The 24,968-nt window shown below is 39.4% G+C and overlaps 1 protein-coding gene across 14 annotated transcripts in view; it reads left to right on the top strand.

Annotated features, from left to right (window-relative positions):
- The window catches only part of pikfyve (phosphoinositide kinase, FYVE finger containing), a 47,657-nt gene that overhangs the window by 15,888 nt on the left and 6,801 nt on the right, over positions 1 to 24,968 (top strand). For 7 of the 14 annotated variants that reach the window (XM_036578042.1, XM_036578115.1, XM_036577920.1 and 4 more), the window contains 27 exons: positions 166 to 255; positions 364 to 499; positions 2,060 to 2,217; positions 2,392 to 2,503; positions 2,624 to 2,771; positions 3,875 to 4,093; positions 4,531 to 4,593; positions 5,021 to 5,150; positions 6,304 to 6,484; positions 6,595 to 6,669; positions 6,765 to 6,872; positions 8,901 to 9,041; positions 9,218 to 9,344; positions 12,082 to 13,313; positions 14,540 to 14,640; positions 15,038 to 15,109; positions 15,192 to 15,363; positions 16,372 to 16,550; positions 19,963 to 20,076; positions 20,166 to 20,274; positions 20,421 to 20,575; positions 23,109 to 23,205; positions 23,414 to 23,474; positions 23,559 to 23,705; positions 24,371 to 24,491; positions 24,585 to 24,680; positions 24,774 to 24,857. In XM_036578042.1, the coding sequence (XP_036433935.1) occupies positions 166 to 255; positions 364 to 499; positions 2,060 to 2,217; positions 2,392 to 2,503; positions 2,624 to 2,771; positions 3,875 to 4,093; positions 4,531 to 4,593; positions 5,021 to 5,150; positions 6,304 to 6,484; positions 6,595 to 6,669; positions 6,765 to 6,872; positions 8,901 to 9,041; positions 9,218 to 9,344; positions 12,082 to 13,313; positions 14,540 to 14,640; positions 15,038 to 15,109; positions 15,192 to 15,363; positions 16,372 to 16,550; positions 19,963 to 20,076; positions 20,166 to 20,274; positions 20,421 to 20,575; positions 23,109 to 23,205; positions 23,414 to 23,474; positions 23,559 to 23,705; positions 24,371 to 24,491; positions 24,585 to 24,680; positions 24,774 to 24,857 (4,428 nt within the window). The remainder of the gene's footprint in view (positions 1 to 165; positions 256 to 363; positions 500 to 2,059; positions 2,218 to 2,391; positions 2,504 to 2,623; positions 2,772 to 3,874; positions 4,094 to 4,530; positions 4,594 to 5,020; positions 5,151 to 6,303; positions 6,485 to 6,594; positions 6,670 to 6,764; positions 6,873 to 8,900; positions 9,042 to 9,217; positions 9,345 to 12,081; positions 13,314 to 14,539; positions 14,641 to 15,037; positions 15,110 to 15,191; positions 15,364 to 16,371; positions 16,551 to 19,962; positions 20,077 to 20,165; positions 20,275 to 20,420; positions 20,576 to 23,108; positions 23,206 to 23,413; positions 23,475 to 23,558; positions 23,706 to 24,370; positions 24,492 to 24,584; positions 24,681 to 24,773; positions 24,858 to 24,968) is intronic. The other 7 variants (XM_036578512.1, XM_036577972.1, XM_036578671.1 and 4 more) reach the window with 1 other exon arrangement.

The raw sequence follows: 24,968 nt of genomic DNA, 5'->3' as shown, positions 1-24,968 counted from the left end.
TCAAGAGGCTTCAGTTGCTCTAGATCTAGTGAATGTGACTTTTTATTGTGCATGTTGTGCATGTCCTGTACTAACCCAATCTCTGTTAGCGTGTTTAGGCAGTGGAAAGTGAAACATTCGTAATCTTGCTCATTTTGCTCTGTTTTGTCTGTGTAATTGGTGCAGTTTGATCCATCAGGAGTCACAAAATAGTGGCCTCAGTTCCAGATTGTCTGCTGTGCAAGAAGATTTGGGCAAGTCACCTGCAAGAAAGAGGTAGGTTTGTTTATGTCTGTGCACAATTAATGTTGTGAGTTTTATTCTGTGAATGTTCAGACACTGTATGTATATGGTCATATCTCCCCCCTCTCTCCCCTTCTATAGGTCAGCTAGTGTGACCAACTTGTCTTTGGATCGTTCAGGCTCCATGGTTCCCTCCTACGAGAGCTCTGTGAGCCCCCAGACCAGCCGGGTTGTGGCTAAGGCTGACCACAGCGAAGAGGAACGCAAGATCCTCCTGGTAAAAATTCTCTCTTAACTAATGTCTGGCCAATCTCCACTATGGCCAGGCTGATTGCCCCACCCTGACGATTCAGGCTGACCTTAAATGATTATCTTCCCAGGTTATTCTGTAGGCCAGCAATTTTGGCTGTTATTGACAGTCAATGTCAATCGTGTACCAATAATTAGTGACTTTTTTTTGCTCTGGACCCAATAAAACAAAAAAAACCCACAAAAAGCCACTTATATTATTTCACAATACACATTTCTTTTGTTTCTTTATTAGGGAAATCCAACCAATTTATTATTTTTTTGCACAATTAAATCATTAAGATTTAAACATTCAGAATGGTTTAATGTAAAATGTTCTATTTTAGGGGGTCAGAGTTGTGTACAATGGCAGTGACAGGAAACAGATGCATGAAGAGTCTAAAAGCTACATCACAGAATGTTATTACGTTAAATGGTTATGAGCATAGTGGCCAGTGTTGAAGACATTGTTCTGTGATTAGTTTTGCAAGTAAGATTTTGGTCTTAAACATCATTTCAAAACCCATTCATGGCAAAGACATGCAGGGTGTTGTAAGGGAAGATAGTTCCCAAAGAAAATATTATTTTTTTCAGATTTACTATTTTACAACTTCATATATATCGACTTTACATACAATAACTCAGAATCACCGGTTCTCATCACCATTACTTTAAAGACCGTGCATCAAAATTGACATGATGTTTTAGTCTACATGGCCTCAATCTATTGGGGTTAAAACTACTGAACAACTATATTGGCCATTACATCAGAATTGTAAGCCTCTAAAAATTGGTATCTGACACAAAATGTTAATTTCTGTGGGGTCTTAACCTTTTCAGTCTACACATAGTCCAGTCATGTCCACCATGATTTCTAATTACAAGTATTAAACATGTTCAAAATTTACACCTCATCATCCTGTAGAAATGCCAGCTGTCTCATACGAAATGCAATGTTAACATTGTGTATGGTGGACCTAAAATAATGCTCAATGTAATTTGAGAGCATAACTGGAAGTGTGAGGTGTCTTTTTTTGGGTAAATATTTTAGGGAGCTTTGAAAACTGAAGGAAAGAAATATCTGTGAGATCTGTTGTCATGTGCCTCCTATACTGTCAACAATACTAAAGATTTAATAAATCCTGGAGTGTGGTGAGCCAGGCATTACTTGAACAACAGGAGAATTCCTCCATAACATTGTGTTTAAATATTCATCACATGCCGTTCTGTTATATATTTGCTGCCACAAGGTCATCATCTCTTTAGTGTAGTACAGCATAATTTGCTAATTGTTACTTTAGTGCTTTTGTCTCAAAAGGGTGCAATGCACAGGTTACCAGATGTTTCTGCTATGTGCTTTTGCGTTTCTGATTAATTCTAGTGAATCACAGGTGCCAAATAAATAAATAATTTCAGCCTATCTCTGACCACCTAATACCAGGTTTCCACAGATGTCCATTTTATGTGTAGTAAGCAACTCGTGACGAACCTTTCATTTCTGCTTTTATCTTGTTTCTTATGATGTTTGTGTTTCCTTTTTTAAATGTAGGATTCATCTCAGTTGAAAGACTTATGGAAGAAAATTTGCCACAGTAACACTGGGATGGAGTTCCAGGACCACCGCTACTGGTTACGCACTTACCCCAACTGCATTGTGGGTAAAGAGCTAGTAAACTGGCTCTTACGAAACGGTACTATCTCTACTAGGTAAGGCTGTTACTGAAGTGATGTAGGTATCTCTGATTAACAGACTTAGCAGACATAATATTGAGGACACAGTTCTTGTCAAGCACCAAAATGTTTATAGCTGAAGAAATATATAAATAAAAAGCATCAGAATGTGTTGCCCCTTGTACTTCATTTTATCACCTTTTCCCACAGGGCTCAGGCCATAGCTATTGGTCAGGCTCTGGTTGATGGACGCTGGCTTGACTGTGTTACTCACCACGATCAGATTTTCCGTGACGAATACGCTCTGTATCGTCCTCTTCAGGTGAGCTGTGAGAAATGAAAGCTCAATGGTGCACTAGTTTGAGTACTTTTATGCTTTAATCAGTACGTGGTAGTTGTCACAATCATTATTTGTACAGAAAATTGTCTGTGTTCTCTGTAGAGCACAGAGTTTTCGGAGACTCCATCTCCAGACAGTGACAGCGTGAACTCCCTGGAGGGCCACTCTGAACCATCGTGGTTTAAAGACATCAAGTTTGATGATAGTGACACCGAGCAGCTGGCTGATGAGAATGAATACATAACACCAAGTAAGAAAACTATTGTACTACTGTTTACAAATGTTACACATACTTGTACTTCTGAGTACAGACTATGCCATCTTTCTCTGTCTTATCTAATGATGCTCACACTTGATCATCCATTCAGTTCAGTTTAGTTTAGTCTTTGTTACGAAAGCAAAACAGAGGTGTGTACATTCAAAAACCTCTTCCACCTTGCATTGACATATTTAGCAGGTGCAATGTAAAGTAAGGAGTCTAGTGCTGTTCCTGTTGGGATGGGGAATCAAACCCCTGTCTCTCATGTGCGGGGCAGTGGAGTTATCTGCTATGCCTTTCAACAAACAGCACCACTGACAAAAAAAAACCTCCCCTGCTATCTTTTGGACTAAGAAAATGACCACTGTACCCTTATTATTCTACCAATGAGGGAAAAGAAATTTTAAAATATATATATAAATATAAATATAACATTTAAAGCTACCTGGCTTATCTAGCTGATGTTAATTAACCACAAAGCTGAACTGATATCCATTTACCTAATATGCAATATTTATCTAATACATAATTTACCTAATATTCAAAGCAGCAAGCTAGCTACTAAAGTAGCAAGATAACCTGTTTAATTACCTACTGTTGGATTGGCATCACTATCTCTTGGCACTTAAACCTCTCATAATTCTCATGTAGATATTTTAATTAACATCCTGATGATGATATTGACATAGCATATAAACCTATATACACACTATTGAAAATAATCTGTCTTATCTATTAACCTACATTTTATGTATTACAAGTATTTTTGATTAATAGAGTTTGAATCTGTAACAGTTTAGTGATGCTTGCATTCCAGTCTGGGTTTATTCGCAGATACAATTTTTCTAATTTAAAAAACATGAGAGCTCTTAGAATTAATGTGCGTTTGGTCCTTTCCAGAAAATGCTTTTTTTTTCAAATGTCCTGCAGGAAATGAAGTGATTGTCGTACACAATAGTTCTGCTAATTTGAAAGTGAACTCTTTGATCCTTGGTATCTCAAAACTCACTGAGCGCAGATAGAACCGAAGATGCATCAATACTATTTTTCTACCTAGGTTCCCCACTGCCATTTTCCCGTTCTCTGTTCTTCAGATTCAGCCAGCCCCAGTAAAAGAACATCGGTGAGCAGTTTCCAGTCTGCAGTGGACAGTGACTCTGCTGCTTCCATTAACCTGAATGTGGAGCAGGACAACGTCAACTTCCACATCAAGAAGCAGGCCAAGTACCCTCACGTGCCTCCCCACCCAGCCGAACAGAAAAGTATGGAGTACCCTGACCCATTTGCCCCCGACCCAGACTTCCAGGCACCAAGTGAGAAGAGGCTGAGAGGCCTGCTGGCCCTCTGTGTTTGCCTCCTGCTGCTTCAAAAGCAGAGCTAACTCACTGTCCTGTTTTTGCCTGAGTTATGATTCACCTCGTGTTTGCCTGAAACGATAAAAAAATTCCCAGCATCCCACTGTGCCTTGCACAACACCAAATGCATGACATTTCCACCTAATAATTTAAATTTAATACTAATGTGAAATTCAGTCTACATCACACACGGAGAAGCATGACTCACACTAAGTTCTCGTCCTGACATAAGCACGACTGACTCCCTCTTCCCGAAAAAGTATTTAAAAGAACAAGGCTAATACACAGTCTGGCATGATACTGACTGATTCATGGCAACCCCGAATTATTAATTTCTTCTCTTATCCTCTGAGAAGCTATTGAAACGTTTCACCTTCTCTGTCGTTGTCTTGTAGCCGAGTTCCTGGTCACAGAAGATGGAGGTCAGAATATATCCATCAGTGATGCTTTCATCAAAGGTAGGTATTTATCAGAACTGGCTTCTAAGTGGTGCATCTGGCTTAGAAGACTGTGCTCTTTTGCTGTTACCTGAGTTTGATTCCCAGTAGTGTCACAGCCATCCATGGCTGGGAGGACAAGGGAGTACAGTTAGGGAGGCTGCTTTAGTTCCTCTCTTGCTGTTGAGTCAGAGTGATGTTAGCCAATCTTAGGCAACTGTTAGGTTACATGTAGAGATTTGAGCTTTTAGTAGTCTCTTCTGATTTCAGTTGTCTTACGACATGTGCAAAGCCGTTCAAGAAGAATAGACCAATACGCTACACGTTAGGTGAAGAAACCACTTGCTTTAGTGACTAACACCGGAGTAAAAACTACAGTTTGAACAATCCAAGAATCTGCATCATTATACTTGTCTTACCTAGCTGAGCTCTTTCCGTGTTTTTGTAGAGTCTCTGTTCAATCGTCGTGTAGAGGAGAAGGCTAAGGAGATGCTCTTCACTCCACTGGGCTGGCACCACAGTTCCTTGGACCAGCTGAGAGAGGAGAATGGGGAGAAGAAAGCTATGGAGAGACTTCTGTAAGTCTTTAGGAATCTTTTGATGATCAGTCAGTATTAGCAGTGCTAATGGCTTGCTTATTCTTTTGTGTTTAGCTTTGGGCATGTAAAAAAAAATCTCCTTAGAAACTAAAGGAGTATGTAACAGTAGTCTGCTGAAAAATTTAGGCAATTTTCTCCTTATCCTAATAGTAGTCAGTTGACCAAGACATTCTTGTTGTCTAACTTCCAAGTAAGAAAATTTCATTTAATTGGCCACCCAACTCATAATTCCCACTCGCAAAGTCTGAGTTTTTTTAGGAGCTCCAGCTCAGAGTTGGAATGCCGTGACGCCACGTTAACATGACAGTGCTCTTACAACAATATGTAAACATGATTTAAGCAAATATGCTGTTTGTGTGTTTGTGATATCACTACCTGTGCAGGGATAATTTGATAAATGCTTGCTTAAGTCATTCTGTATAATATTTGTAATCTAACTGTGCACTTTCTTTTATTATCAGGGCTATATAATAACCGTGAAACGCCATAGTCTCTGTCTACTTTTAAAATAAATGGAGCACAAACCAAAAAAAAACAAAAAAACCTTTTAAAGAGCTTTTTATAGCTCATAGCAGCCAAACAAGTGCTAGGTTCCTGTGAGTATCCTTTTTTTCCTACAAACCTCAAACAGCTGTAATTTGAGGCAGAAAGTAGGACGCTCAGAGTTGGAATTGTCAGTTCCCAGTTGTAATGATTCAGCATGATCTAGCTAACAACAAATGGGAACTTATAAACTATCTATTAACATTTAGTTTTGCATTTGCAATAGAATTAGCATTAGAATTAGCAGTTGTTATCTGAAAAGTCATGTAGCTACAAGAGCAGACTTGAAGCCTAAATTTTGTTCGTACTTTTGTCCACTTTTACAAATGAGTATTCTTCTCTACTTCCTTCTAGCCACACAGTCACACTAGCCTTGTAGCTCCATTGCAAAACTAAAGTAACCAACCTGAGGTACCAAGAATGTCCTGGCTGATCAACTTTGTTTAGAGTGTGGGGAAAATTGTGTAAATTAATTTTCTTACTGATCCATTCATTCAAAAGTGTTCTAAAATTTTGGGTTATAGCTGTTTGTGCTACTTTTAAATGTATGCTGGAAGTATAGTTTGAAGCTTCTTGCAAATTTACTCAGATCGGCCAACCACAGCCATATGATGGCTCTGCTGCAGCAGCTGCTCTACAGCGAGTCGCTGTCTCTCTCTTGGCGGGACATCATCGTGCCAGTGGTGCGGCAGGTGGTGCAGACAGTGCGGCCAGATGTTCGCAGCTGTGATGACGACATGGACATCCGCCAACTCGTCCACATCAAGAAGGTGTGTGAATGGCACCGTTCACATGTTCACTGTGAGGATCTATAAGGAAAGTTCCCCACCCAAAGTGCTTCTGCGAATCATGAAAACTTTGTTAATTTGTCCTTTTGTAGATACCAGGAGGAAAGAAGTTTGACTCTGTGGTGGTGAATGGCTTCGTTTGCACTAAAAACATTGCTCACAAAAAGGTGTGCATAAGGTTTTTTCTTTTTTACACTTGGATATATTACGCATGTTATGATGTATTTTACTTACCAGTTATGGGTTCTTCTACATTTCACAGATGAACTCTTACATCAAGAACCCCAAAATCCTTTTACTCAAGTGTTCAATTGAGTATCTTTACAGAGAAGAAACCAAGTTCACCTGCATTGATCCAATTGTGCTGCAGGTATCTCTCTTTTTGCCTGTACTAAATGTAAACTAACACTAAACTAAAGATGTGTTTTGTCAGTATTACTGTTGTATGTAAACATGAAATGTGGCAAAAGTTATGGCACATTTTACATTTTTTACGTTAAACTCAGTAAATTGTACTCTGAAAATTGCATATTTAAACTTGTCAATCAAGGCTTCGTTAAAAATCAAGAGCATATGTAATTCGACCTTTTGTGTTCAAACTTTTGTCAGTAAAATATTAAAACAGTTCTGTTTACCTAAATTGTGTATCGTAAAAATGTCTGGAAAGCAAAGTATTTGTAATGATCCATAATGTAAATGTATTATGGATCATTACAAATACTTTGTTTTAAATATCTAAAATATCTTTTATTAATAAATCAAATGGAAGTGATGTGGCAAGTGAACTAGAAGGCTCTCATTCAGAGACGCTGCTGCCACTCATCTGCGATAAAATGCGCTGTTACCCTGAAATAAGATCCAGTGGCAATGGGTGTCCACGCAGCACGTTACAGCCACCCTTCCCGTTTTCTTTAGTGATCTTATAACTTCGGTTTTGGTCTCGTTGTAGAGAGAGAGAGTGAGTGTGTGTGAGTGTGTGTGAGTGTGTGTGAGTGTGTGTGAGTGTGTGTGAGTGTGTGTGAGTGTGTGAGTGTGAGTGAGTGTGAGTGAGTGTGTGTTTGGGTATTTTCGAGACTGGACGCTGAATCTCGGCTCCCAAGTGTGCAGCATAGCGCGAAAGCCCTGGTTCTCAACGACTGAGAGCAGACAGCAGGTCACATAGCCCCGAAGTCTGGCCTCGCCAGTAGCGAACGAAGAAACAGACATTAAGATGAACATTTGGAGGACTATTCGCATTTATAAGCAGCGCGGTTGGTTAAATGTGCAATGAGAGACTGTGTTTCTCTAAAAAGTTGCGAACTCGCTTCTCTTTTGAATTTTCCCGTTCCACCTTAAATGGTGCAGCAGTTACATTCGGCGCCTAAGGCAGAATTTAAGGTGGAACGGGAAAATTAGAACGAGAAGCGACTTCAGCCTCGTAAAACAGCCGGATGCTGAGACATTTTACAAGAAACTTCTAGTTTTGAAGAAAAGTTTTCGGGCTGTTTAGCCTAAACTAGGACATCAGCACATACTGGACATAAATGTTGTGGCTTCCAAGGCGGTCTGATTTTTGTTGAAAGGACAAAATGGCTCTTCTTAACATTTGTGTTGTGACTCCTGACCTAACCTGGCTTTAATGCAAAGGGAGCCAGTCGGATTTCTCACTCATCCAGTTATGTTTTTGTTATGTGCCTCCACAGACTGTCCGGGCGCTGCACTTACCCACTTCCAGTTCCGCCTTTTGCATTCCGTCAACATTACGTTATAAATTAAATATTTAGAAAATCAATTTTTGATATTTATGAATCGATTCAGAATCGTTCACGTCCGCATCGCGATGCATCTAAGAATCGAGTTTTTCCCGCACCCCTACTGGATATATTAGCTCAAATGAATAATGACACTAGAGAGAGCTTAACTCTGTATAGGATTTGGGGGGTATGAAGGTAATCACTTTCATTTTGCCTTTCTATCCCTTCAGTGCCGGTTGCTCAGATTCACTCCCCCAGATTTGAATCGTTATGACTGGATCTTTTGTTGTTGCTTTAGTTAGCCTGAATCCAGTCTGTTCTGTGGTGAACAGAGCTGTTACCATGTAAGCTAAGATAATGCTAACTAGGGCCTCTCTCTTAGCTGACAGCACTGTTTAGCAATTGTTAGATAGATGGCTGAGAGTTAGTGAATGATGGCTTGAAAATCGTCCATTGCGTTCACTTATTTGGTGACCATGTAAGTGAACTAAAAGCAACATGAATGCTTTTACATCACACCGTAGCCTCATAACTCTGTATAATACATCACGATGTATTTGACATAGAATCACAGATTGACTAAGTGAATCTACAGCCCTATCTTTTAAAATTATGTGACTGCCAAAATTAATGAATCAAGTAAAATGATTGAATGTTCTCTTTAGGAAAGAGAGTTTCTGAAGAACTACGTGCAGCGGATTGCTGACGTACGACCCAACCTGGTGCTGGTGGAGAAGACGGTGTCGCGCATTGCTCAGGACATGCTGCTGGAGCACGGAATCACCCTGGTCATCAATGTCAAACCTGTTAGTGCACCTTCCATGGCTGTGACACTAAGCCTGTACACACTGCTTTGTTTAGACTCACTGAAATCACGTTCTGTCTGTGTGGTGTGCTGTCCTTGTTGTGCATTCGAACAGTCAAAGCTTTGGACTCAGAAGCATTACAGTGGTGTGTAAACTTCTTTTTCTTGTCTTTGTAGCAAGTGCTGGACCGAGTGAGTCGAATGACTCAGGGTGATTTAGTCATGTCTATGGACCAGCTGTTGACCAAACCTCGCTTGGGGACCTGCCACAAATTCTACCTTCATTCCTTCCAGCTTCCCAACAGTGAGTGTTTGCTTTTCTTCCACTCTGTATCTGTATGTTGAGTACATTTTTGGTTTGGTGTGGTTAGAGCTACAGTGGGCCTTTTTGAAATATTTCATATTCTATCATCGTGTTGTACTCCTTTCAGATATTATCATGCTTTTATTTGCGTGGTTATTTTTAATTGAAAACTGTTGCTAAGGTGATGTAGTAAATCAGCCAATATGCATGATGGAAATCTCCTAGTATTGAAAGTGAAGGATTTTTGCTCTGAACACACAGTTGGCAGTTCATTACTTTTACTTTGGCCAATCTGTTTTGCTAATTTAAGATGTAAACAATGAATTAGCTGCCCTTACACCAAAATATTGTAGCATAATTATTTATGACTTGTGCTCATTGACTAGTTGCCTCTTATGTTCAGTATTGCTTATTTTGAGCCCAGCATTTCACCTGTCATTAAATGTACTGGGAGGCTTACGAATTTGGCCTAAATGGATGAAATACAGACATCAGGATGTAACTGACAGGCTTGCTAGCGTTCAGTTTTTATGTGGAAGGCACTCAATTTTTGGCCTAAATGAAATTCTTAATCTGTTATCAAAAGTGAAGATGCACTATATTCGGGTCATTCAGTCTGGTGCAAATCCACTCACTGATACAGCAGTGTGATATGGCGGTGTGTGGCAAAGGTGAGCTGGTTCGAGTCAGAGGGGCAGCATCTGAATACCTCTAGTCTTCTACAGTCTGTCACAGCAGACATTCTCTTTGAATTTCTAGATGTTTGAAGAAATACATTTTCTTGAAATCTTCTGTAATATTAGTTTGGGTGGTTTTATTGAAATATGGTGTTGCTGAAGATGTGAAACTCAAGCATGGTGTATCAGCGTTCACCATGTATTTATGAGAGAGTGCTTCCTCGTTCTGGATGTTTGCATGCATCAGCGTTCAACTTCTTATAGCATTCTTCAAAGCCTAAAATTTAAGAGCAGATCTATTTTATCTTGACAATTCAAACAGTTTTTAGTTTTGAACTATTCTTATACTAGTCTTATATATACGTCTTATAACTGAACTGTTCTTATACTTATATTTCTAAAGAATCATGTCACCACAATTTGACTGCCACATTTGCACAACATTGGTAATATCAAAGGCTGTAGAGGAAACACTGATTCATGTTATTTAAAATTTACTGACCTTTCATGTATGAATTTAAAATTCTTGTTTGTACATTTTGAATAGCAAATAATATTTTCTTACAGTGTGACTTTAACTAGTAGAAAATACTGAAAATGTACTAATGTGTTTCATGTGTTCATTTAATTCACGCAGTGTGAGCTTCAGGTTTAGGCTAATAAAAATCGGCCATAAAGCATCTGCCCTTTGCCAATCTGGTTGTAAAGAAATGAGAATCAGCCATAAAAAATCATGAAAGGTAGTTACAAGAAAGTATTTACAAGACTTGTGTGCTTAACAAGTAACGGAAGCTTATGCCACGCCAGTTAGCTTCATGCAAACTGCACCTAAATCATCACATCTTTTCCTCAAAACATGCTGGTAGGTAATCTTAGACTATATGTCCAAAAGTTTGTGGAAACCTCTTCTTATTAGTGAATTCAGCTGCATTAAGGTGCACCCATTGCGGACACAGGAATACAAATGCGCTTCTATAGTCTCCATAGAAAAGCGTTAACAATAGAACAGGATGCTCTGGAGCAGCCGCACATGAGCCTGAAGTCACATGTCCAATGCCAAGTGTTGGCTAGAGCATAGGGCTGTGGAGCATAGGGCTATGGAGCAGTGTAACTGTTCTCTAGGGTGTTAGAGCACCAACCAACCATGAGTTGGAGTGGCGTTTGTAGCCCAAAACTTATCATCCAACATCAATACCTGATCTCATTAATGCGCCCGCTGTTGAATGCAATCAAATCTTCACAGCAGTGTTCCAACATTTAGTGTAAAGCCTCTGCAGCAAAGGAGAAACACACTCGTTTTTTTTTTTTTAATACTCTTGATATTGGAAGAAACATTGGATGAGCAGATGTCCACAAACCTTTGGCCATATAGTGTAGACCAGGGGTGTCCAGTCTTATCCGCAAAGGGCCAGTCTGGCTGCAGGTTTTTATTCCAACAAAGCGGGGCTGCACACGATCAGTTGTTTGAAGCCTGAGCAACTGATTAAACAAGTAGAATCAGGTGTGCTCTAGCTCATTTGGAAGGAAAACTTGCAGCCACACCAGCCCTTTGTGGACACCCCTGGTGTAGACATATGTGGTTTCTGACACTGTCTGAGATACTGCTAACTAAAGATGGGTAATGTCACAATATTTTATCATTATCATAATAAAATTTATCATCATAATAATTAGCTTTTCTGAGCATATCGTGGATATGGTCAGTACATGAAGAACACTGACTAAATGCGTGTTTTGTTACAAAGAGGGCATATTTAGTCCTGTTTAATTAGATTTAGTGCACTGTTGAATGTGAAACGTATGAAAATTATAATTTTTTATTATTATTTATTTATTTATTTTTTTATGTGACACTACTTTGATGTACCCAACTAAAGTATTGTGTCTGTGTCACAATTCTGTATTAAGTATTGTATATAGCCATGTGACATACTATTACTGTTAGCCACCATAACCTCCTGCTCCAGTGCAAGACTTGGCTGATTGACTATATTTTAGGTCTCTTAAAGCTATCGCTTTAAAATAAAACTGCTATTGCTTTCTTACTGATTTTCTGCCAGATGAGATCAAGACCCTGATGTTCTTTGAGGGCTGTCCTCCCCAGCTAGGCTGCACCATCAAGCTCCGTGGTGCCTCTGAGTACGAGCTAGCCCGAGTAAAGGAGATCATTACAATGATGATCTGTGTAGCTTACCACTCGCAACTGGAAATCTCCTTCCTTATGGATGAGTTTGCCATGCCTCCAAGCCTGTCTAAGAGCGCATCATTCCCCTGCCTGCTGGAGAGCACTGCTGGAGAAGAAGAGAAGGAGGCTGAGAGGGAGAGCCAGGGGAATGGAGCTGGAGTAGAGGAGAATCACGTAGAGCTCCCTTCAGAAATTGACTTTGAGCCAGGCCTCCAGGATGTCATAAAAGGCCACAGTAGGCAGCCATCTGTCTCTGAATCCTCAGCGAAAGATGGAGAAAGCCCTAAGGTGAGTAGAAACAACTCTTCCACGTCTTTGCTCGGAGGAGAAGCTGAGGAGGTAAAGACGTCCACCCCAGTGTCCTGTCCTGTGAGCCAACGACCACCTGTATCTCCTCCTTACCTCATCTCAGACTTGGAAGAGATTGCAGAAGAGGAGGTGAAAGAACCGTTGGATGCAGAAGAAAATGGACAGGAAGAGGGTACCATGGTGCTAGGGGACAGCGCTGGTTCTGAATCATCGGTCCCTCCAGCACGACTCTTCAGGGATCCGCTGCAGGACGACACTGGCCTCTTTGTGGCTGAGCAAGTGACCTCAGCAGACGATCGCCTCAAGTCTATCTCAGCCTGCTTCAAACAGGAGCTGAAGGACATTATCCTGTGCATCTCACCCTTCATCACTTTCCGTGAGCCCTTTCTGCTGATGCCGGCTGGCCTGCGCTGCCCTAGCCGTGACTACTTCCCAGAGCAGGTCTACCTGTCGCCGCTCCTCAACAAAGACTTCAAGGAGCTGGACGGCCGCCGCAAGAAGCTCCTGCTCAAAGACTTGGCGCCTCCTGCCTGTTCTCTGAGCAACGGGACAGGACCCCCACAGCGTCCTGCACAAGTGCTGCCTTCTCATAAGCTAACTACAACGCGCATCGTGGAGCAGCTGAGCAGCAGTCAGGAACTGGCCTGCATGCTTGCTGACTACCGTGCCCAAGGAGGACGCATCCGGCAGCGTGATACTGACCCCTTTGCCAGTCCCCCACCGACAAAGGCACCTGTGAAGGCAGACAGTGAGGAGGAGAAAGGGCTGGGACAGAATGAAATGGCTTGGGCTACCAAGGTGAGTAGTTCCCACTTCCCCGTATATAAACCTAAACTTTTTTCTGAATATATAGTGCATGAAAAGTACTACTGTAACTGCTACTAGTATTTCCAGAGTGGGTTCGTAAGAGATTTCCTTGGCTGACTGATACGAATATGTAATATCCCTAAAATACCACAGATAAACTTCCCAACATGGAAAGAGCGAGACCAGTTGTGTTCTCTTGGGCTCGGGGCCGCAGATGGCTGTGGCATCGCTGGCGATCGAACTTGCGATTCCCAGTAATAGGGCGAACACTTAGAGGTTGCACAAAATTTGCTTGATTATTTGTTCATTTTAATTGAAAACTGTCCGCAGTACAGAACTTTTGTTTTGCTGTTTATTTTATTATTTGTACAGACTATATTTAAATTCAGTTGAGCTAACATGAACATTATTGGGGGAAGGAGGTGGAAACAAATTAAGGCTGTAGTAATATAAAATCAAGATGCATAAATAAATATATTTTTGTAATCAAATTTGGAGCCCTGAATTAACAGTCAAATTATGAGAGGCTTAGAGATTCCTGTTCATAATGTTCACATCAGCATTACTAGCTACACACAGTACCAACACAGTGCATGCTCCTTTCTTCTAGTGGGTTTTGTTCTTACGTTACCATGAGGGCTACTGTTGCTGATGATGCTTTGGATTTGGTGAATTACAGAACATCATTCATTCCAGAATTTAAAACTTTAAATCTATGGCTTTTGCTGATTCATACTGCATTAAAATAATAGATACTTTTGGTAATCAGTTGAAGTACAGCAGCTCCCTGGGGAAAACTAATCCAGTTCAAAAAATGCTTATGTTCACAGTGCAGGGGTAAAGTTGTAAAAATGTGTTTATTTTTTGACAAAATTAGACACAGATTTGACTATTCACTGAACCCAAAATCCTCATCTTTTCACATGAGATTTGAGACTCTTTCGAAAGTGGTCCCAGATCAGATAAATGTATTATATCCTCAGTATCTGCAGAAGGCCAGCAGTGGCTAACTTGATCAAATGTGTGCTTGTGGATACTTTCAGAGCAAGTATCCAAGATTTTTCAGGAATGGGTCACTTAAAAACTCAAATGTGAACCAACAAGGGAGAAAGATCTGGACATAAAAGCAGAATTGAGCCATAAGTCTTCAATACTTTCTAAGAATTGTTGTTGTGTCAAGAGATGTTGAGAGGTATTTCTGTTTTACTCCAACACAGCTGGACTGCTTGAATCCAAAAAATCATCAACGACTCTGCGTGCTGTTCAGCAGCGCCTCTACACAGTCTCACAATGCTCCAAACCACTGTGTCAGTCCTTGGTAAGCACGTTGTTTTTCTGTATTTCATATTTAATGTCATTCTGAGCACAAGTCTGAAAGAAATAATGTTATCACACTACCCCACCAGAGACATTTACACTGGCTGACTCCAAAAGAAAACCAGCGGTATTTCAAAGGACCCTGCTCACCCTGGATATAACTCGTTTTCCCTCCTGCCCTCAGGAAAGAGATTCAGATCAATCAAAGCATACACTAACAGATTAAGAAACAGCTTCTTCCCACAGGCAGTCAGATGCATAGGTCCCTCCTTAAGACTAAGACTGAGATATTTTTCGTCTTGCATTATATATCATTTCGTTTTGCACTAGTATATCTGTATATACTATCTTATTGTGTTTATCTTTACATCTTTGGTCTATCTGCTGTCTACATTTAGGATTGTGACAATGGAATTTTATGGAAAGAATGACTTGACGCTCGGCATATTTCTGGAAAGATACTGTTTCAGGTAATAAAAAAAAAGCCACTTTCTAATTACGTAGCATTTGTGTTTCTGGGATTCTGAATGTTGGATGTTGTGTTTGATGCAGGCCCTCTTATCAGTGTCCCAGCATGTATTGTGAGACTCCCATGGTCCACCATATCCGGCGTTTTGTGCATGGAAACGGCTGTGTACAGATCGTTCTGAAAGAACTTGATTCCCCTGTACCTGGATACCAGCACACTATCCTCAATTATTCCTGGTGCCGAATCTGCAAACAGGTGACATGATTGCAAAAGTGACAGCCAAATCCCACATTATATGTTTCCATTTTAAAAAACACCAAAAAATCATACTTATACACTAGATATAGTAAATTGGCCAAGATATATTTGGTGTTCAAATTTAGCTTCTTTTACGAAACCAAATGTTCCATGAAACCAAACTTCTCTCAATCTGCTGAAACCTTGTCTAACTCTTTGTTAAGTTTGCTCTGACTTGTTGATATGGTCTAGAAGAAAGAATGGCTTACGGCGTATTGTCAAATTGACTAGACTTCACTGTGTAGCTAAACTCATCGGACAGCATTGGAATCACTTTATTTATCTCAGTTTCCACAGTAGATGCGAAGAGTTTGAAAGCAGAATTATATTGGAGAGCTGGAAGTAATGCAAAATTTAGCAACATTTAGACATAACACGTCTTTGCAGATTGAATACGTGTGGGCTAAGTGAAAGTGAAAAACCTGTTTTTTTTGTTTTTGTTTTTTTTTCCAAAGCTCATTAACCCATGCACTGTTCATTTTTTTTTAAAATAGCAGATTTACAGTTCTTCCCTTACTGATGTACTTGTTTAGCCAAGACATGTTTTACTATCTGGAGTTTGTCCCTTTATTTTTGTAATAGAGATACAAAAAGTAGCTAACTAATGAAAGTTTATACCTCATCAGTTACTGTCATGCACACGCTTACCTCAAACCATGCTGACTTGTAAGGTAATTTCAGATACACTCAAATAGGCTCTGTGTATAACACAAACAAAGGCATGGACACAATTTAGGCCTTTTTAGGATGTGAACTGTGAATAGTGTTTTAGTTATGCTGAAAATCTTTTATTTACATTTTATTTACATTATTATTTGCCTTAAAGGGAAAATTAAGTACATTTGTTTTTGCCAAACTATTATTTTAATGCCACAGCCACAGTTCAGATATACACAACCAAGACATTTCTGCAGGAGTTCCATTCAGTTTTGTATCTTACAGTGGTTCATCCCTTTGTGATGGCAGGTGACACCAGTGGTCCCCTTGTCCAATGACTCGTGGTCCATGTCCTTCGCCAAGTATCTTGAGCTGCGTTTTTATGGCCACCAGTACACTCGCCGTGCCAATGCTGAGCCCTGTGGCCACTCCATTCACAAAGACTACCACCAGTACTTCTCCTACAACCAGATGGTGGCCTCCTTCAGGTGAACATGTTCAATCCAGTACTTTTTATGTGTTTGATTTGTTCATGTTTCTTCAATTCAAATACCCATCATTTAATAATAATAATAATAATAATAATAATAATAATAATAATAAATATAGCCGCAAGCGGCAATGAGCGGGTTCAAGCATGCAACAGCAGCATGGGCCCTTCTGCAAGTTTAGCCCATTAGGCCTAAAAAGGCCTCAAGCCTTTCGTTTGGCCCATTAGACCTAAAAAGGCCTCAAGCTGTGGGTCTTATTCATAGGCAGAGTGAATAGAACTGATAGGAAGTCAGTTCATCAAAAGGCCTTCAGTTGCCTTAAACAAGAAGCAGTGGTGTTTAACACATTATAGGTTTGCATTCATATTTACTGATCTACACTGGTTTGTAGAACATCCAAGAAGTTGCACTTGCACAGTGGATTGATTCTATATTTAAGTCATTGATTTGATGTAGGCCATTATGAGGCCCAATTCACTCATAAGAGACCCTATTGGTGTGAGGAGCTCAGTGAAAGTGGGTCAGAATTAGTGAAAAGGCCACAGTATGATATCATTCTTGATCAGGGACCATATCCAAAGACGTTGACTAAGTTTTGGTCAGAATGACCTTTTGACCTTTGTATAATAAGCCTTTGTATAGTGAAATCTTTGAATGAATAAGCCAAAATAAAAGACAAGCAGTGCAATTTTTGACATAACATGTAATTAGAAAGTTGCTCATGTGAGTGAACTGAGTCACACGGCACCAATCGCTTATATGTCGACCTTGTAATAACATTGTAATAGCATTTTAATTAATTTTTAAGTTTTTTGGAGTGCTGAAGAGCCCCCTAAAGGCCAATCTGGACCAAAATTGCCATACACCATTCAAGGCTAAATATGTACATATCCGTAAAGTTGAGATGATCTGACCAATGACTGATGAGTTATAGCAAATCAAGCTAGCAATGCCATGTTTGCAGTAATTAATTGGTTGATGCTCAATACACTGAGTGGAACAGTCAAAATGTTTTTGATAATTCTTGAGGATCAGTGTCTTCTGAATCTTAAGATACTAATTTGATGATAATTGGCAAAACATCCTGAGACTAGTTCGCAAGAAAAGAATTTTGTCTCTATCTCACTCTGATCAAAAGTTACAGGCAAAAATATGAGTAAAGTTGAAAAAGATGAAAAATAGAAACATAGGACTAAAGTAAAGTATGAGCTCAGTGAAAGTGGGTCAGAATTAGTGAAAAGGCCACAATATGGCATGATTCTTGATCAGGGACCATATCCAAAGATGTTTACCAAGTTTTGGTCAGATTGACCTTTTGACCTTTGTATAATAAGCCTTCGTAGAATGTAGTCTTCGAATGAATAAGCCAAAATACAAGACAAACAGTACAATTTGTGACAGAACATGTACTTGGAAAGTTGTTCATGTGAGTGACCTGAGTCATATGGCACCATTTGTTTATCTGTCAACCTTGTAATAACATTGTAATAGCATTTTAATTGATTTTTTTTAAGTGTTTTTGAGTGCTAAAGTGCCCCCTAAAGGCCAATCTGGACCAAAATTGGCAGACACCATTACAGTCCAAATATGTAAAAGTTGTTAAAGTTTGGACATGATGCGACCAATGACTGTTGAGTTATAGCTAATCAAGCTAACAGTGCCATGGTCGCAGTAATTAATTGATTGATCCACACGACCCTGAGTAGAAAAGTCAAAATGTTTTTGCTAATTATTTACCTACACATGCCAAAGAATTTTTCCAAACCAAGTTCGAAAAGATTGGATCAAAATCCAGGGACAAGTTCGAAAAGTAGGCTTTTTAAACAGTTACGAATTACAAAAAAGCTATGCACTTTTGTAAGAAATATGCATATGCAAAATTGTTTGGAATAACGTACTACATATGACACACAAGGATGTTTGGGCAAACTTGTAATAAAATAGTAATAATATGTAAATATGTTATTTTTTAAGTATGTTATTTTTTATGAATAGCACCCCCCAGTGGTCAATTTTTTTCAAACTTTATTGATTGTTAGAAAGTGGCTATATGTAGAGATCATTCAAGTTTCATGATGATTGGTCAATGTTAAGCCTGTCAAAAGCCTGCTAAATGCTGATTGGCCGATGGCGACCATGTACTTTAATTAATCAAATTGTCCTTAAGGACTCACTTATAGTCTGGCCAACAGATGGTATTTACAAAGTTTCAGCCTGATCGGATGTACGGATGCTGAGAAACAGCCATGTAGCATTAACTCCGCCCCCTAATGACATATGCGCACAAAAATCGAATGGCTACCTCAGAATCTTCTCCCAAATGTGTCTGTCGAGTTCGAAATTTTTTGGCTGAAGGGTTGTGGAGTTACAGAATTTTTAATTAATTATGAATTATTTTGAATTTATCCAGAAGGGTTCATTTGCATATGACAGCCATGTTGTTTATAAAAGTCAAAATGTTTTTGATAATTATTGAGGTTCAGGCTCTTCTGAATTTTTTGACACCAAAAACATGAGGATCGGGCAAAAATTGCAGGACTAGTTCGCAAAAGTAGGTTTCGCATATTATGCAAATTAGCTCAAAATCTAAGTGGGCGGAGCTAAATGGTCAAAATGGCAAAGTTGTTTGTTTGGACCCAAGGAACTTGGAAAAAATTATGGCTTGTCTGGCAAAAATCTGGTTTAGGAGTTATAGACCCAAACGCATTGACCTACGCTATAGCGCCCCCTTGTGGCCGACTGGGCTGATTCCTTGCGCCTCAGTAGCAGGAGGGACTACTACCTGTTGACCAAGTTTCAAGTCTCTAGGACTTACGGTTTGGGCTGTGCGTTCCGTTTCAGGGAAGAAAAGGAATAGGAAGAAAAATCTTGACAATTACAATAGGGTTCAATGCATTGCATGCTTGAACCCTAATAATAATAATAACTTCACATGCTTAGTAGTGTGTCCTTGTCATTGCGTTTACATTAAGGCACTTTCATAGTAGCAAAGTTTAATATATTTGCACATCTTAAATACAAGCAACACACTTTACAGCCCTGTCTGAATTGTAAGCCTGTGTATTTTCTCCCTGACTTCCTGTGATGCAACATAACTATTTAAAAATTTAAAAATTGGCACCTAGAACAGATAACCATGTACTCGAGTACTCCTGCACATCCCCAGTTCAAAGTGCTTTACAGTGTATACAAACAAAATAATGTATAGCCTGTTTTTCAGTAAATGCTCTATTCACTTCTACAGTGTATGACCAACAATGGCTAAGATGAAGTCATGGGATGATTCCAAATCAATTACTTTTATCTTTGTTCTGTCTGTCTGTTTACACAACTCTCTAGCTATCTGTCTACATGCACTTTGTCTGTCACATTTACCCAATCCCTAAGTTCTGCTTGTTCTTATCTGCAGCTATATCCCAGTGCGACTGTTTGAGATATGCCTGCCTCCTCCTAAAATCTTCATCAGAAACCAAGGCCCCTGCAAGATCAGCCTGCAACAGGACCTCAAAGATTTCTCTCAGAAGTAAGACTCTTCACATGATTACTTTTTAAACCTGTTCCAGCTGTTCTCCTGATTAAATGGTTAATTGGTTTTGGTTCTCTTTTGTTCAGGGTGGCTCAGGTTTATGCAGCTATAGACGACCGTCTCACCTCCCTGAAAACGGACACCTTCAGCAAAACCCGCGAGGAGAAAATGGAGGATCTGTTTGCACAGAAAGATGTAAGTATGTAATGATATTTCTGTTGCTTGTACAGCGTGCAGGTTTGTTTATAGTGTGATTTAAAGTGGCAGTTTGTCAAACCGTCTAGCAAAATCATCACACGCTAGGTATATGAAGGTGTTTAAATTGGATTCTCTGTGGTCAGATGGAGGAGGCCGAGTTGCGCAGCTGGATAGAGAAGCTGCAGGCGCGTCTACTGGCCACCGGGGTGGACACTCCTCAGCAGCTGCAGGCTGTTTTGGAGTCTGTGGTGGTAAAGAAGCAGAGCATGTGTGAGACTCTGCAATCCTGGAACAGCAAGTAAGTACTGAACACAATCGACACAATGAGCTTTGCATACACTGTACTGTGCAAAAGTCTTGGGCACCTAAGCAAATTATTAAATGCCCATATCCTATATTTTTATTGTTTTATTTTTTATTTCAGTTCACTTATGACATTTGTGTGGTTTGATTTGCCAAAAGAGTCATTATATATTTTTACATGACCATTTTCCAACATCCATTCGTCTCTTAAGAATCAAGCAGGCTGTTTTTGTCACTTTTCCTTTTAAGAATAACATTCGTAAAGAAGCTTTGTTCTGAATGGCTGTCGTGCATTGTGCTTCGTTCAAAAACCACTCAGAGGTGAAGCACTGTTTGTAGCTTTAGTGTGAATGGGTGGGGCTAAATTGCTGTCAGTTGAATAGGTGGATATATGTAAATAAGTTGGTTCTCATGACGTCACAGGAACAGTAATTTCAAACGGGCTGTTTTTGGATGATAGTTCCCATATATGGACTGTATAGACTGGCGAGTAAACAATAGGTTTTGAAACATCAACAGTGTTTACATACTACCTCAAACTCATTCAAAAAAGCAAGGGAAAATTATTTTGTGATATTGGCCCTTTAAAAGCATTTTCTCAGCAGTTAATGTGTTTTTGGCCACTAAAAATACTATTAAACATTAAAATAGATTAGAATAGATACAAATAAACATAAATACTAGGGGTGTGGGAAAAAATTGATTCTTAGATGCATCACGATGCGGACGTGAACGATTCTGAATCGATTCACAAACGTCAAAAAACGATTTTCTGAATTTAAATTTATAACGCAATGTTGACGGAACGCAAAAGGCGGAACCTGTAAGTGCGGAAGTGCAGCGCCCAGACAGTCTGTGGTGGCACATAACAAAAACACTACTGGATGAGTGAGAAATCTGACCGGCTCCCTCTACATTAAAGCTAGGTTAGATCAGGAGTCACAACCCAAATGTTCAGAAGAGCCATTTTGTCCTTTCAACAAAAATCAGACCACCTTGGGAGCCACAACATTTAATGTCCGGTATGTGTCAGTATGTGTTAATGTACTAGTATAGACTAAAAATATAAACGAAAAAGCGGACTTACTTCACTCTTACTTCACTACCAGGAAACCAACTGCGCTGCCTATAAATGCAAATAAGTCTATTCATCTCCAAATGTTCGTCTGTCTTTATCTTCTCCTTTTTTTGTTCGCTACTTGCTCGGCGAGACTTCATTGCTATGTTCTCAGTCGTTAAGAACCAGGGCTTTCGCGCTATGTTGCACACGCCCTGTCTCCAAGATATTTTACTGACACAGCGACCCCCCCCTCCCTCACTCTCTAAAATGAGCCCAAAACCAAAGTTATAAAATAACTGAATTAAACAGGTAGGACAGCTGTAATGTGCTGCGTGGACACCCATTACCACTAGATCTTATGTCACCGTAACTGCGCATTTTATCACAGATTTGTTGTAGCAGCGTCTCATGTGCTCCAAACAACAGCAGTGAATGAGAGTCTTCTAGTTCACTTGCCACATCACTTCCATTTGATTTATTAATAAAAGATATTGGACGTAAATGCATTATGGATCATTACAAATACTTTGCTTTAAAACTACCGAGTCCTCAGACAGTAGAAAAATAGAAATCCTGTATAGAAAAAAAGATGCGTCGAGATACATCGATAATCACATCGCAGCCCTCTGAATCGTAATCGAATCGTGAGGTGCCTAAAGATTCCCACCCCTTATAAATACAGTAACTAACATTTTCCTATTTTCAAAAATGTAGTTAATCTGGTTAGAAGAAAAAAAATTGGTTCTGGACTTTACACCATTACACCACCAACCATTGCATAGTTTTGTTAAATTCCATTAGCAAATGTGTGCATAAAAATCTTAATTCTTTAATGAAATATGAAATGAAATAATAACCAGGTTTTGCATAATGACAACAAATAAAACTGGGCTGCCACAAGGAGTAGTTTGGAAATAGTTAAACATAGATATAAAATCACTACTTTATTGTATTGTTGTAATTTGTATTTACAGCTCTTTAAATATAATTTCCTCAGGTGCCTAAAACCTTTGCACAGTATTATAGTAGGGCAGCAAATACCAATTATCACTGTAATTGATTAACCTCTCACTATAGTTATCACCTAACTATTTTCAATTAATGGATTAATTTACATATTTTGGCTTCTTTGCTTCCTCTCCCTTTCTTTTTTAAAAAAAAATCTGTGCTAGAACAGTTTCTCCTTTTATGGTGCAACGGAGCAATAGAAGATATTTTGCCACTTCCTATGAATCTGTAGGATGGACTGTGTGCATCATGTACATTATAGAACATATATGAAGTTGTTTTTTTAGGTAAAAAAAACAAACAAACAAACAAAAAACCTCAACTACAAAAATACATGTCGACATTTGTTCATAATTGACATCAAATATGACAACAAACTGTTGCAGCCTTAGAAGATACACTGCACATTCTCCAAAAACAAAAGAAGAAGCCATAGTTATGAAATGTGTTCGTGTGTCAGATTACAGGATCTGTTCCAGCTTGAGAAAGGCAGGAAGCGATTGTCTGTACCACCCAGCCCTGGCAGACACAGACAGACCACCAGTGATGACAGCAAGGTTAGCAGCTTAGTGTGCCGCTTACACTTGTATTCCTGAGTAGAGATGTTTTGATTCAGTACATTTGTTCAGTGGCTTGCTATTTAGCATTTACTTTATTGCATAAGTCATGCTTCTTGTGGTAAACCTTGAACTAATATTAAATGTTGAAACAAATGTGGATTTTACAAAGTGTAGGCCAGAACTGTTCTGTTCATTTTATTGATAGACGAGTGTTCTGGAGTCCTCGCCTCGCAATCCCTCACCTGTGGTACAAAATGGTGAGAAAGGTGAGTTGGCTAATAATTCACATACAGAAATAAGCATTGAATTTTGATTGGCTTGTGCAGTTGATTGATGGCTCTTATTCACAGTGCCAGAAGACCGACACCTCAGCACGATGCCTTCAGGCTCCGGATCATCCTCCTTACTGCAGCTTCCATCACCAGCAGAGCAGGGCTCAGAGCTGCTCACATCTGGACCTTCTTTTCCTGACCAGGACTCAGTCAGCATTCCTGAAGGTCCACACACACACACACACGCTCACACATGCACACATATACACACATACACGCATACATACACAAAAAAACTTATTACACAATGTAATTTATACAAAACTGGAAAAAAAGATAGGAATCCTATTCAAAATATTACTTGTAATCATTGTTTTCAAAAAGATAAAACCAGTTTGATCTGTGTATAAAATAATTCTATTGTGTTATTCATAGCTTTCAGCTAACTAGTATGAAGCTATAAAAACATGTTAGATGTGTCCGGAATTGCAAGCTGTAAATGATTCCTTAATGACCGAGAAAAAGCTGTAAAATATTGAGAATGATGTTATGATAGAAATATTCAGAATTTGAAAAGTGTGATCAAATCTTGAGGCAGACAAAATAACTATAAACAGATAATTACAGTGTAATTAAGTACACTTAAAGCTGCACTACATAAGATTTTGTGGATAAAATTGAAAGATGTAGCATTACTGAGTCACACTAAAATATGGTGTGCTTGCTGTCACGATGTTGTAAGTTAGCCCTGTTTTTCTCCAATAGGACACTTCTGTCTTGAAAATGTAGGCAAACACAGATGCACATACCTGTATACAGTGCAACCCTCTTTATTCACAGAATAGAATGGTCCGTAATATCTTGATCTTTTTGCCTTCTGCCTCCCTTAGATGTGTTTGATGGACACTTACTGGGATCCAACGACAGTCAAGTGAAGGAGAAGACCACCATGAAAACCATACTGGCCAATTTGTTGCCAGGAAACAGTTATAACCCCATTCCCTTTCCTTTGTAAGTATCACATGATGTTTATCATTTGTATCACATATGTGGCAGAGATTATTTACTGTGTTGTAACTTCTGATCTTATTGCATTTGTATTAGTGACCCAGACAAGCACTATCTGATGTATGAGCATGAGCGTGTCCCTATTGCAGTATGTGAGAGGGAGCCCAGCTCCATCATTGCCTTTGCTCTCAGGTATGGTGTCATTCAGCCCACACAGTCTAAGACCTTTTCTTGACACCATTCTTTGAGCATTGTTTAATGTTTTTTTTTTTTTTTGCCTTCCAGCTGTAAAGAATATAAAAATGCCCTTGAAGAGCTTTCAAAGACCATGCTTAAGGCTTCTGGGGAGGACACGTCCCAGACCATCAGGTCTGCATATGAGTGTTTATGTGGAGTGTTTTCAGATGTTTTTCACACTGATTCATAACACCACAGCTGTGTGTGATGTGTGTTTAATCGTGCACTGGTCTGTACTCTGTT

Source organism: Colossoma macropomum, unplaced genomic scaffold, assembly GCF_904425465.1.
Source record: "Colossoma macropomum unplaced genomic scaffold, Colossoma_macropomum, whole genome shotgun sequence".
Classification (NCBI taxonomy): Eukaryota; Metazoa; Chordata; class Actinopteri; order Characiformes; family Serrasalmidae; genus Colossoma; species Colossoma macropomum.
This window is presented reverse-complemented; position numbering and strand designations above follow the sequence as displayed.